The 15,446-nt window shown below is 30.4% G+C and overlaps 1 protein-coding gene across 2 annotated transcripts; it reads left to right on the top strand.

Moving 5' to 3' along the window:
* Positions 1-5,940: 5,940 nt before the first annotated feature.
* On the top strand, positions 5,941-11,005 carry LOC105171735 (uncharacterized). 2 transcript variants are annotated; one of them, XM_088885689.1, is made up of 5 exons: positions 5,941-6,433; positions 7,592-8,440; positions 8,536-8,721; positions 9,015-9,185; positions 10,595-11,005. In XM_088885689.1, the coding sequence occupies exons 1-5, from the start codon at positions 6,383-6,385 to the stop codon at positions 10,697-10,699; spliced, it is 1,362 nt and encodes a 453-aa protein (XP_088741815.1). In that variant the 5' UTR covers positions 5,941-6,382; the 3' UTR covers positions 10,700-11,005. The 2 variants fall into 2 exon arrangements, with proteins under 2 accessions (XP_088741815.1, XP_020553116.2); XM_020697457.2 differs by lacking the exon at positions 5,941-6,433 and having other exon boundaries at positions 7,237-8,440.
* The last annotated feature ends 4,441 nt before the right edge of the window (positions 11,006-15,446 follow it).

A 15,446-nucleotide genomic window follows, 5' to 3' on the forward strand; every position in this document is an offset into this window, starting at 1 on the left:
TGATAATGCCAGAGCAAATATCCTAATGCCAGAGGGAAAAATAGTCCTTTGCCTTATTTGCCCTTTTCATCACCAGTCACCATCCAAAATGAAAGAGTTAATTCTTAAGAATAATTACATTCACATCTCCGATTTTTTATCTATTTACACAAATCACTCCAATCTTTTACATAATTACATAAATCAATCTAGCAGTCAAAAAATAAGATAATTTGTTTAATGATATTAACGTTTTTTATAGTGTGTGTGCAATTTAAAAAATATGAGTGATTTATATAAATAATATTTACATATTTAATGAGTTTACGTGTAAGTTTTTAGAACATAAAGATAATGTGTATAAATAAATCATAAATGAGGATTTCAAATATAATCAATCCTAATAATTATGATAAATCATTCATTAATGAAATTTACTTACGAAATTGTACTAAACGTAATAGTGTCAAAGACCACTTCAATTTTTTGGGGTTACTCATTGTCTACAAACTAGAAAATTTATTTTTTTAATTATGTGATTTGGTCAATACTGTTTGATTCGAAATTTAAAGTGTAAATACGTTTGAGCATAGGAGTGTTTGTGAAAAATTTTATTTTTGAATGAGTTACTTTTATAGATAGAGTGAAAATTATAACAGAATCAAAAAGTGAGTAATATTTGTGAAAAAAATAAAAAGTAAATAGAGGTTGAGTTGGATAGTAATTGGAGAAAAAGTATTTTTAGAGCAAGGTTAGGTCTGATTTATTTTGTGGTATGAGTTATTTGAGTTATAGTATAAATTGTTATGATTTAAAAAAAATCGATATTAATTGTAGGTAATTTACTTGGATTGATTATTTTTTAAAAATTATCAATCACATGTTTATGTGTATTTATGATATGAAGAATTAACTAGTGATTTACTTATTCACCCTCTTTTATATATAACAAATAAAATTATAAAAATTAATTATGTCGAATTTTCAAGAAATATTTTATGCAAAATTATGATGAAAATTACGGTTATTTGTATTTTCATTTGTAGATTTCTATCTATATTTTTATTTGTAGATTTATTGCAAAAAAAATAAGGTTGGAGGGGAAAAGAAGGGGGGGGAGGAAGAAGGCAAGGGGCAACGGAGGAGGAAGAAGGCAGGGGGCGGTGAGTGAGAAAGAAGGAAGGAGGGGTCGCGGATGGAGAGGAAAAAACAAATTTTATGATTAATATATCAGTTCAATCAATACAACAATATAATTAAGAACATTGAAATAAATTACAAATACCCATACACATCGGAGAGGCTCGAACCCAAAACCTTGAACTTGTCATAAACTACCCATATCATGTGATTAGTATACTATTAATAAAAAAAAAAATCAATTACACTTATTATGTAATTGATTGGATCCGATTAGCACCGGCCAAATTCAAAGAACTTCATTCCATAACAAAGTGCCTTTCCACTAGAAATGATCACTTACCATGTTGGCTAAAATCTAGTACACAATCTTATAGCCATCAAGTCACTGTTTGGAATATGTTTGTTCTATGTGACTAAGAAGGAACTAAACTGACCTGAAGTGAAGTTCACTAGCAAGAAAAGAACATAATCTGAGATTCTTGCTCACCTGATCTTTCACCAGACAACAGTAAAGGGACTTTGGATTGTCGAATTCTTGCCAAAAAAGGGAAGAGGAAGATGTCCTATTTCCCATATAAAGCTATGGGAAGTTGCTAAAATTGGCAATGCAGTTGCATGTGTAAATGCTATTTACCAGTCAGGCATAAACATAAGATCAAATCAAATAAGAATCTCAATCCTTAGTGTTTTAGTACCTTGTTTCGAATCAAGATTACCGAAAAAAAAAAAAAAGGAGCTTTTAAACGCTTTTAACTTTGTGTGCATTGTCGAATCCAAGTCTGTATAGCCAGTAATAGTACAAGAATCCAAGTCAGAGTATATGCCATGTCAGCTCAGTTTGAAATCCCCATTTTCAAATTCATGTTTCAGATTGTATTCTGATCGAATGTGTACCATAATAAATTCTAATTTTCTATAATATAGATATACTGTATATAGGTATTTTATTTCTATTTTCCCTATGAAAGAATGCTTCAAAGTATCGGCCAATGTTCAATAATTTTATTAATTTTTTGACATTCTATAACGCATGTTCTTCATATCATTCAGTAACACCTCGACACATCGTATCCGACATTCACAACTTTGAACTATGTAAGGAACCCTTCCGTTCCTGTGGTACTATCTCATTGTTACATACATAAAATCGCATGAATCATAGGATGTCTGGACAAATGATAGTGGAGGTGTTATTTGGTCAAAAATTTGAATGTAATTTGAAAGTAAGGCACAACAGATGCCATACATTAAGGAAGCAGAAGAGAAATGAAGGTCATTCATGATTTGATGCAAAGTAACTTAGGAATCCTTCATAGGCAAATGCGCCTTCTGTGCCAAGTTTTGGAGTATAGAGTGTAGGCCTCCTTTTTAGATTTGCCTTATTGTTTTTCTCGTAGGGAAAATCGAGAAAAGTTCCCGTAAAAAAAACAGTTAAAAAATCCAATTAAATTCAACTACACTATGTTTGGACGAAATAATTTGAATTTGAAAAAATGAATTCAAATGACTTAATAATAGAAGAATTTGAAATAACTCAATATTTCACAAAATATTTTCCGAAATAAGATTTGATATCGTATCAATTATCCAAATAAATATAACTGAAGTAACTTAAACTCTTTCTTCTTTTTTTTTTTTGATCGAAAGTCAAAAAAGCGACAAAAACCGCATATGTGTTGGTGTGGTAAGTCCAAGGTAAGTTAATGTATGAGCTAGTTAGCAAGTGCAAAGGTTAATGGCACGTTAAGGATGGCATCATGTCTGAATGTGGAAAGAAATAAAACAGTGAGAAGATTGTGCATATTGGGAACTGTATTGATTCTCCAACACAACAACCAAACTCTTTGCATAAATGATGTCCAACTTTAACGGATGCCTTTACTGTGATGCACAATGTGCCATTAACCTTAGCACTTGCTTTTACTGTGATGCATAAATGTACATATTGGGAACTTTTGCTTTTATTTACATTGTAAATGGTAAAGGAAACTCAAGAAAACTAAGTGTTTTCATTTTAATTAGAAGAAACAATACTCAATCTATCACAAATAGGCAAAATTATAAATATAATGTCACAGTTTAGGGTCATTTTTAAATTTAGCAACATGTTTTATATGCTTTTAAATTTAACCCCATATTCTATTAAAAATTACAAAAGTTGGCCAAATCGTTGCAAACAAGCCACAACACTTACTGGCGTTAAAACTAATAGCGGAGAATCTGTGTAAAAGTCTGATGAACATAAGTCGTAAAAATGGTCAGTTGTTGGTTTTAATGTCTGTTAGTGGGAGGGCTGGTGAGCTTTTTTCTTCTTTTACAATATATTGACCTCTTTTTGTAACTTTTAACGGGACATGGAGTTAAATTTAAACTCATGTAAAGCGTGAGATCAAATTTAAAATGATGTAAATGTGGGACTAATTTTGCGATTTTGCCTCACAAACATATGTTTTGTTTAGTTAAAATGTTTTTGTTGTAATTTTATAGTTTATGTTGTATTTTACTTGACATGTACAAGTATTTTTTAATAAAATATTCCTTTAAATATACAAGTAACAATGACTTTATATATAATTTTTAAAAATAATTACATATACACTCCCAATTTATAATCTATTTACATTTCTATTTTTTACATTATTATAAAAACCACCCCAAACATCCACAAAATAGGAATAGTTTGGTTAATGATGTTGATGTTTTGGGAAAATGTATATGTAATTTTTCAAAAAATATGGATCTTTTGTGTAAATAAATTCGACGTTTCTGGTGGATATATATATATATATATATATAATATTTTTAAAATATATGGATGGTCTGTATAAATAAACCATAAAGCAAGGGTGTAAATGTAACTATCCCATATTTTTATAATATTAAAAATTATCATTAACAATAATTAGTGATCAAAAAATTATGTATGAGCTCATCACTGTAGACAATACCTACACAAGTATAGTGACAATGCAATATTACTCAAAATTATGATTTACCCCTATACATCGTTACTATAAATGTGTTATTAATTATTTATTTTTTGACACGTCTGTGCACTATTTTTGTCATTAATTATAATATTACAAAAAGATCAAAATTATTATCACTTAATATAATATATATACATCAGTGACAACTTTAACATGCGCAACTTAATATTTTATCATTAAAATATTATCTTCTATCGTAGTGTATTGTCTTGTGGGCCGTGGCTCTAATTCTTGCGACTGAGAGAATTAAATATGAGCTGAACTTTTGACGAAAAATGAAACTTTAGTTTATTCATTTACATTTTAAGACATGATAATCTAATTTAAAGTATACTATAATAAGTTAAAATTTCAATAAACTTAACTAAGCACCCTCTTAATTATCACCAAATGATCACAAGGAATATTGCTTTGATTTTTCAGTTGTGCTTTCCTACTGCTTTTTCTTGTACTAAAAAAAGGTTTAGGAATAAAGTAAAAAATATTAAAAAAAAAGCTGTTATTTTGCTTTTATCATGTATATATATAATCTACTTTTATAATTATTTAACTTGTTAATCATTTGCTTAATTAATTTAGCCGAAAGTTAAATGCCTTTTACGCCGTTAGATCCAATTTAATTAGATCTTATTTTCGTAGATTAAATGTAAAAGAAAAGCTTGTGACTTTCTCTACTACTACTAACAAAGTAAATTCTATAATAGATCGATGAATATCAAATGCAAAATAGACGTAAAATCTATACAAAGGATGTTTTATTATGGGATATATTTGTTCACTTATATTTTGTATAATCTTTACAATGTTGTTTTGAGAAGGCACCTCGCTGAAGAGATGAGGACTTGGAGCTTCCAACCTCCTCATATGTAATTAATGTGAGACAGTTGCATCCATCTTCAGTACCCCAGACGAGGTATTTGGAACGGATTACATGACCTTGCTCCCACAAATGGTGCAAAATATTTGGTTTGATTGGTGTCCCACTGCACAAGGTATTATCTGTTTTGACTTTGTATCAGCTTCACAGTATTGTCCAGAAATATTATACCTAAATGTTGTCAATTTAAAATTATGAAAATTAATAAAGGAATAATTTTTTTTTGTCACTTAATACATAGATAATTTTAATGCTATCATTTAATCTTTTGACGATAAATATTTTGTTTTGTGTAGTGAAATAAAATTATCAATATAATTTTCACAATATAACATTTATAAATCTTTAATATTTTGGAAATAAAATAAAAATACAAGGTAACACATATTACTATTAATTATAAATGCTGGGTCGGTTGCTAAGATGCCTCCAATGTTTCTCATTTTTTATTTTTTTTCCCACGTGCATATAAACCATGTTTTATGAATAAGTTTAAGATCATATGTTCAACAATATAGTACTTTGATCAATATATTAATATTATTAAAAACTATGAAATAGTTCACAATAAATTCATATAAAGTCAGACAAACTCCTGCATGTTCTATGAAACTCAAACCTATGATCTTAATTTTATTCATAAAACCTCAACTTTCACCATTAAACTAAAATATTATTAATGACACTCGTATTATTAATACAAGTTTATTATAATATTAATTTATTATATTGTGAATTTAGTAATGGAAACAATATATATTTTTAATTTATTGATATTAAGGTAACATGAATAACATGAAAACAACGTGGGAGTGGAGAGACAAAAGAAACAAGAGTCAAGTGTAGGGCTCAGCGGCAACCTCGGTTTGACTCTCCAGTGTACGGACACCCCTCCCAGCTATATAATATAACCAAGTCTCAAAAATTAAAAAACAAAACTTTAACGTGCACCACATGTTTAATATAGCCATCTCCCATCCTCCTCCTACTTCTTCTTGATCTTCTTCTTCCCCTTAATTTCTCTCTCTACTTCCTCTTTCACTTTCTCTCTCCTCCCTCTAAAAAGAGGGCCCCCCTTTATATTGTTGCCCGATCTGCCTCAACTTTTCTCTTCCATTTATTAATTTGTTTTTCCAATTACGTACCATCCATCCATGAAATGAATAATTCCAACCTCACAATAATAAATCAAAGTCGTGTGATTCTCATTAGCAACAACAACGTTGTTACCATATCTAATTCTTCCTTCTTGCCCTGTCAGGGAAGCTGACCACCTCGTTTTTTGCAACCTTTTTTCTCCCAAGAAACAATTCATATTACTTCCTTTTTTTTTTTTTCCTTGTTTTCTTCTCTTTTTTTGTCATAAGTTTTAAGGGGGGAATTAAAAGCAAGAATGTTGCAGAACATGGTTCATCCTGATCATGAAGATCAACAGCTTTCCATTGTAATTATTATACATCTCTACGTTCTTGAATTCTCTAATTATATATGTATTTGTTTGTTTTTCATGCGATTTCAAGGTTCATGCATTAATTTATACAGAAAAAGGGTTTTGTTTTCTTCGTTGATTCGATCGCTCGCGCACATGTTTATACTACGTACGTGTCTGTCGAGTTGTTGATGAATCATGTTACTAAGAATCAACGTAGTTTTTCGCAGAATTGTTTAAATTTTTGCCGATGATTTGAATTATAACTATGTCCGTCTTTGATGATCTATCTATATGTTTCTGTTCGGGTTTTCAAGAATTTCGTAGGATGATCTTCCTGATGCCCTTAGTTTCTTGCACTCCCAGAAATTTAAATACAGTACAGACATGTTTATTCTGTATACTAAACTCATAGGAATATCAGAATCTCAAGCCCTTGTAGATAGCTTTTGATCAGCTTCAAAGAAATTAATACGTTAACGACAACATATGATTGTCGTTCCTGCAAATGAATGGATGCATAAATGCCTGATCATGAACCCACATCATGCACGGCCATGAAAACAGATTGAATTCTACCAGCTTTTCTGATGAATTAATTGTAAAAATTCCAAACAACAACTTGTGCTTATTCTTCACTCCATTTTCTTTCCAGGAAACGCTTCTCTTTTTCCAGCTTATTTCTTAAGTTTTTGCAGTCTTTGATTCCTTTATTCAGTTTGACTCAGAAAGGAGCTCAAAGTTGAGGAACCACTTCACATGCATATATATATATATGATGTAACGGGCTATTATGCTTTAAGGTTCCCAATGTTTGTCCAGAAATGGACATCTCTATCCTCTCTCCAAAAATACAATGAATTTTCACCTCCTACATCTCGCATGAAGCAGAATTCACTTATTTTCCTCATCAAGAAAAATTGAGTGGTTTCGATCAAACATAGTTGCACAAATTCTTGCAAAAATCCTCGACTATATGGTCAGAATGTCTGAGAAATGATGTCGGGATGAATTATTCTTGACATTATCATGCATGAAGATTTATATATGATTGATCATCAGGAAGGAAGCTGGATGTCATCAAGATTTTGTTTCAAGTGACAATATATGTATATACACACACACATATACATAATTTTGATTGTAACATCTGTAAATTCATGTTCTTGGCAGGACGAGATCACGAGCCCCCTCGGAGCTCAACTGTTCGAATTTTGCGAGTCCGAATTATTCCCGGAAACACTGCAAAATTCAGATGTCGCGTCGAGTTCAAATTGCTGCTATGAGGAGCACTCCTCCTATCCAACAAATCTCTCCACCACTCCAGATATGAACAAGTACCAAAACAGCAGCGTAGATCATGAGATCAAGCAGCCGCAGCCCGTCTCGGCTGCAGCCAACGGCGGCAGTAGCTCCACCGGGCCCTCCACGCCGACAGTCACCGCCACCAGAAACAGCAACCTGTCGATAATCTTGGACGACCCGGCGGAAGATCAGCTAGAGAACGACATCTCAGCTTCCATAGATTTCACCCCTTCACCATCCTTTTCAGCCCCTAATCATCAATACCTTAGCAACAACAATCAAGAACCATTCAGCAATATCTCTTCCCTGAACAACCAGCTTTCATTAGGAGATATGGTGCAGGCAGCTCATCAATTTGGGCAGGAACGGTGGTCAACGGAGGTGGCTCCACCACCCCCCGGAGTGGTCCCGATGCTGGGACCGCCACTTCCGACGGCTTACGAAGAGGAATGTCTGCCTTCTGTGCCATCTTATATCCGCCTGAGATCCTCTCAACCTGCCTGCTCCATAATGGACCCCATGATGGCGCCGTATTTGCCGTCAGGCGGCATGGGAGGTCCATTTTCTGCTGAAAATTCAGGGATTTTCACAGGAAGCGGGTTGATGCTGGGAACTGATCTTTCTTCACATCAAGAACTGGAATTTCAAGGAGATAATGGTGGGCTGTTTCTGCCTGATACAATGCAAAGGGTTTTCAACTGCTCCAGTGAACTTCAGGTACTTAGATTAAAGCTCATGAACTTATAATTTGTAAATTAGGGGTTGTTTGGATAAAATGTTTGTTGTTATTCTTATTCTCCTCCATTATTAAGGCACTTAGCAGTGAGAGTCAGCATCTAGTTCATGGAGGAGGAAGCACTACTCCTCTGGCATCAGAGATTTCAAGTCTTGAAGATCCCACTTTTAAGGTGGGCAAACTCTCTGTTGAAGAAAGAAAGAGGAAGATCCATAGATACATGAAGAAAAGGAATGAAAGGAACTTCAGCAAGAAAATCAAGGTCCTCTCTCTCTCTTTGTTGTCTGGGCCTAGACAAGAAATCTGTGTCTGATACATGTAATATGTTGAACATTGGTTGCAATATGATTAAACCTTCTAGTTAGTTCATGAAAAACTCAGTTGTGCATTGTGGTTTTTGAGTCAATATAATAGTGTCGAAACGTTTAAAATCGACATTAACTCGTGATATTCAAACAATTTCGGTGAATTTGCTGTCATGGAGTCGAAGTTCTTGATTGTCAATCATGTCAGTCCATAGACATTCTTCTAATGGTGAAAGTTGGCAAATTGCAGTATGCTTGCCGCAAGACGCTTGCAGACAGCAGGCCTAGGGTCAGAGGAAGGTTTGCGAAGAATGATGAACTGGGAGAACTCGCCAGAACTACCGGAAGCAACCACGAAGACGACACCGATGAAGATGTCAGCCTGTTTTCAAATTCGAATATCCCTGATCACCAAAGAAAGGTATACATATACATACACAGTTCAAAATCATCACATTCTATCTAGCAACATTGAGTGAACATGACATCAGTTGGTGGACATCTTACCTTTCCAAAATCATGATGACATCTTTAAAATGCCTTAAACGTATCTTTAGTGCCGTAATTTAAGATATTTAATGTTTTATTTTTTAATTTTTAGAATTGTATCATGCATTTTTTCAATTTTTGTTATTTCAATCTTTTTTCTTTTGTCGAATTTCACTCTTCTCACGGAAAGATATATATCCATCTTATGTGATCTTTTAAAATTGAGGTTATTATTACTATTGACTAATTTTTAAGGGCAAAATACCTTTTTAGTCCCATAAAACGAGAGTAGAATTTTGTTTGGTACAACAACAATGCTTTTAATCCCATAAAATTTAATCACGCATTTTTAGTCCTAAAAAGCAATGTGCATTGTGATTTTGGGACTAAAAAGACCTTATTTTGGACTAAAAAAGGGTTGTAGTTTTGAGACTAAAAAGTCCTAATATCATACCTTTTTTGGCCAAAAATTCGTGGTTTTGAGTTTTATGGGATTAAAAGCATCACTTGTCATAGTTGTGGTATCAAAAAAAGTTTTGCGTTTATTTTATGGGACTAGCATTTTGCCCTTTAACTTTTTAAGCACTAGAAAAAATATGACTTTCCACTACGATTAATTATTATAGCAAAAAAAAAAAAATTACGGTAAAAACAAATCAACCACGGCTGTGCAACGACTGTTGACCATTGTTTCTGCAAGTGTAGCCAAAATAATAGCTATAGTCAAAATCATGGTGAATGTTTTGACTATGGCTCAAAAAACCATAGCGAATATTAATATCGTAGTAATAAAATTAAGTTTTTGCTTTGGTTTTATTTAACCGTGATTAATAGTGTTGATTTACCATGATTTTGAGTTGTGATTATTAATAGTGTAGCGAAAACTCAATATTTTTTTTTAGTGTAGGTAGCATTTTAGTCCTACATCAATTTAATTTTTTTAATTTCAATCTTTTTTTCTACGAAATTCACCTTTCTCGTCATTGGAGGCGAACTTCAGTGAGAAAATGACTAAGAAAGCAAAAATTTTAAAAAAATATAAGACCAAAATAATATTTTAAAAAATTAGATAAAAATAAAAAATAATTTCGGTCACGAAACCAAAAATACATGTAATCTTGAATTTAAGTACTAGACTTCACAAAAGAATGTGGCCTACATGTCATGTAGCATGTTAAAGATATTAAACATTTAAGATTTTTAAATTAAACTCGTATGCTGGACTTGCGCTCGTGTTAACTAGAAAGAATACAATTAAAACTTCTTCTTATTTTTTTCAGAACTTAAACTTTTAGATGAGAAGATCTGTAATGAACATATTCATGTCTGATTCTTGCACAGGTGAATGTGAAAGAAGAAGAGGACTTGGACTCCTCAGACATCTTCGCACACATAAGTGGAGTAAATTCCTTCAAATGCAACTACCCCATCCAATCATGGATTTGAGGAGATCAGTACTGTTTTTCCCACTGTAGCCCTTTCAGCAATTTTGCATCATCAGATGAATACGTTCTCAAGTAGTAGGAAGAGGGAAAAAAATAAAAAAAAAATAAAATGACACACTTGCTTTTACAACATATATTTTTACAAAAAAAAGACAAAAGAGAGATGTGTAATAGTCATTTTACTTGTTGCAATAATAGTGTAACTTTGTATATACTATACAAGTGATCAATGACATTGTAGAAAAAACTTTAGCACAAATTAAACTAAACTTTGATAGAAAGCAATATGAGTACGTACGTACAATCGAAGGAGAAATCGAAAATGGTTATTGTTGTATTGTTTTTTTTTTCTTCTTAATTTGTATATTAGTCGATTAATTTCACATTTGAGTAAAAGGGCATCGTCTCTTTTAAGATACGTACGTACGAGAATATATTTTTCGGATAGATATTATCTATTTACATACATTCTCCAAATATATATATATAATTTTCAACCAAAATCTAGAGGTTTTGATTTTCAGGTTGAAGACACCTTTTTTATTTAAATTTATTTTTATTAATAATTGATTGTCAATACATAGTGTCGTAGTTGTGGATTATCGATAAAAAATTATTAATTCATTATTGTAAAGTTCGAGTTCTTCTATTATAAGATGGTGCTTCATCTTATATTTTATTTTAAATACACGACGTCATGCTCATAAATAAAATTGTATGGATTATATATCTAACGAACCTTTTATATATGCATGTTGTGTATATATTAAATACAATATCAAATGAAAGAATAATCTGAAATAAAAAATTTAATTTTTAGTATTTAATATAATTATATATATATACTATTATATTAAGCCTAAGTTTCTTAGAGTAACTAATTTGGTCCGACAAATATTACATTTACTATCTTATTCATTAGTCAAAATTTATAGAAAATTACTGACATTTACAAAAATATTGAATAAAAATCCACATTTATGGCCAACTGACTTATTATAGACTTATTACAACCCGAATAATTTTTTTATGATCAAACTACCATTATAATAGTAAAGATATGTTGAGTATCACACACAACAGTAGTAGGTTGCAGCAGCCACGGTTACGGAGTTGGAGCTCAAGGTTGAAGAAGAAGACATGTTTGATACTAGATAGTCGTGTTTTTCATATTACGATTTCTTTCTTTTCTTATGTGTGTGGCTGAGTTGCTGGATCTATTTATTGGATAGAAATAAATGTCATCGTATTGGTATTAGATGTAATTTTCTTAAATCATAACAAATTTTTATATAATTATGTCAAAATTTAGGCCAGAACCATATAATTAATCATATATATAAATAAATAGAAAAAGGTGGAAAATTAAATTTCATTCTTGAAAAAACAAATAAAAATCCCCAAGAGGTCTACGTTAGTTTCATTGGAACTTTCAAAAAACTTTTACAATGTGAGTTTTCCACCTTAAAATTATAAATCAGATGGCAAATGCATGACAGTGAATAGGGATATTTGTAGCCCACCTTACCTTGAAACATTAGTCCTAATAACATAATTTCTCGTACATCGTAATTAATGCTCTAATTTTGAAATTATCAAATAGCAGTTGACATGTTAATCTAGAGTGTAGACATAGACAAAGCTGTAATTATTTGACCATTCACTTTACTAATGTTTGGTTATGTATGTCCATTTTCAAAGTTGGCTTCCATACCATTCACTTCTCTTGATGTTTTGCATATTTAAATAAACAAAGAATGCACCATCTATGCATATCATATCACTACAAGATAATAGGGTTTTAGAGACGGATTTTCGACCTAAAATTGGAAGACGGAAATTTCTGTTTCCAGAAGTACGGCTCAAAGGGTTTGCAACAGTTTGTATTTTGTGTTGGGAATAAATTGTAAAGAAAGTTGTAAGTTAAACGATAATAAAATTGTAAATGTTTGAAAATAAAAGTTAAAAGTAAAAAAAAAAAATTGAGTCGGAGTGTTTGGAAAAACAACTTAATAGATTTAATTTTATGAATAACTTGCAGAAGTTGGTAAGGAGTTGCTTATAGCTTTTAATTAAATTAATTTAATTAAACAGTTAGAATAAGTCAAGATTTTATCTGCCTTCTGCAAGATAGAAATTTTTTTAATTTAGAATATCCCTATCAATCAAGATTTTTTTTTTGGATAGAAGCGAGAATTACATTATTACGTTAATGTTTGAATAAATTAAATAATTGAGCAAATTTCAATTCAAGCAATACACCAATAGAACTAAACATTATGAAATTATAAATTACAAAAAATTACATAAAAATAAAATAAACACTGATCATACATATAATGAAACTCAAATTCATAATTTCGAACTGGATCAGCAACTCTTAAAAATTTGAAACTACATCAAGAATTTGGAGCTATTAATTTAATTGTCCATATTAAGAGTTATTTGGGTCCCCACTTCATAAAAATTTGAATTTTTGAATTTCAGAAATGGATATGGGCAAGAAGAAGACAAAAAATCACTCCTGTCAATTGTTAGTGACCAGGACAAGTTAATTATAAACTATTATTAATGTTATATATATGTGAAAGGTTTGAATATGTTGATTATTTATCAATATTTATATACAAGAATAGCGATTTAACTTATTAAAAGTACATTAATACTCTTATATATAAGTCCGTAATGTTTTTGCATGGGATGTAAATAAAAGTGGATATAAGAAAAAAGAAAATTTTTGTCCCGTAACTTTGGTTTGAATATATTTTGGTCATTTATCTTTGATAATATTAGATTTAGTTATTTATTTATCAATTTCGCAAAAAATTGGTCCTTTAGCCTAATTTATGACTCTTTTATTCTTTTGATGACAAAGGCTAATAGCCCATTCTAATACTTTAAGTGTAATGTAAACAAATATTTTTTCAATGAGCCTAAACTCTTATACCATTTTAGGGTAGCATTAGCTACAAGATGCAAAATGAATGGATAAATATGGACTAAATTGCTCTTGAAAAGCTATGTAGAGGTAAAATTATTTGAAATTGGGTCAAATGACTAAAATTGAACAATGTTGAAAGTTAGCGGACTAAAAATAAAATGGGTAAATTTAAATAATTAAAATTAATAACATGCAAACTTATAGGACTAAACAAATAATCGAGGGTAAATATTAATTTTCATTCAATTTTTTTGCTGAAGTTAGCAAATTCTGTGAGTTTTACAAACAGGTGAATCTATATATTGAACAAAAACAAACATTAGGAGTACTAATTGTAATTTTTCAAGTCATAAGGAGTTTTCATATAATTATACCGAATCTTATGGAAAAACCGTGTAATTATCCCCAACATAAAATCATCAACACATGATCTTCAAAACATATGCCATCAGTCATACATCCTTTATTTTCCCATTAAGATAAGGATAAGGGATAATTACACTCTCCTCCTCTGAGGTTTGGTGTAATTACATAATATTTTATGTAGCTTGAAAAATTATATTTAGTACCCCTGAGGTTTGCTTCTGTCTAACAAATAAGTTCATACGTTAGTGAAAATTCACTGAATTTGCTGATATTAACCAAAAAATAAAAGAAAAATTATATTTACCTCCTACTGACTTATAGTAGGTCATAAATCGTTTTATGATTAAATTATCCTCATATATCTTCACGTGTTAATGCATCTGAGGAGGTATATCTTCACTGTTATAAGCGTAGTATTGAAAATAATTATTGACTTTCAATAAGTCAGTAATAAGTCAATTGAGAGTAAATATCAATTTTTTTATTTAGTTTTTTTTGTTAATATAAGCAAATTCAGTGAATTTTGATTGATGAAGGGACTTATTTGTTAGAGAAAAGCAAATATCAGAAGTGTTAGATGTAATTTTTCAAACAATAAATTTTTTTTAATATAGTTATATCAGACCTTTAGGAAGAAGAATGTAACTATTTCTAATGATAACTACAAACATTGTGATCCTTAACGCAGTGGGACTACACAAAAATCACAATATGCCAATTAAACTCATTCATTTATGCAATGAAACACAGACTAAAACCGGCATCACCTATGTATTTGCTAACCTCTGCAGCACCACAAATATTGTCTTAGCCCTACAACATTGTGGCCACCTATCCCTCAACTAGTTCATCACTAATGCTCACCACATGTTTGAATATTTGTCTCAATTAATTTGAGTTTATTATAATTTTAATTTATTGATCGAATCGATATATTAATCAATTTATAATATTAATATAATAATATGATCACTATTTAACAAATAAAATTAAATTATACAGCTAGAAATAATTATTCTATTAACACACAAAATATCAATTATATATCTATATTAATATTCGACTAGTATGAATATACATATATATTATTTTTATTCAAAAGTTTAGATAATAATTCGTCATTCTTTTTGTTACTGAAAAAAGATTATTTATTAAATATTTATTCAAAATTAAATTAATGTGTACTATTTATAAAATCATTTTAAATTTTTTTAAAATAAAATATGTTCAGAAATAACAACTTATTCGATTCTAATAATATTCTGTCCATTTTAATCATTTTACCAATTAAAAAGTTTATTATGCTAAACACCCTAACATCTTATAAACTTTAGCATCTTATTTTATCCAAACGATTTGAGAGCTTATTTTTAAAATAAGATCCAACATCTTATAAGCTCCTAAAATATTTTATAAAATGTAAGAGCTTATAAAATATTTT

The sequence above is a fragment of the Sesamum indicum genome, linkage group LG10 (genome assembly GCF_026168435.1).
Source record: "Sesamum indicum cultivar Baizhima isolate 11 linkage group LG10, ASM2616843v1, whole genome shotgun sequence".
Lineage (NCBI taxonomy): Eukaryota > Viridiplantae > Streptophyta > Magnoliopsida > Lamiales > Pedaliaceae > Sesamum > Sesamum indicum.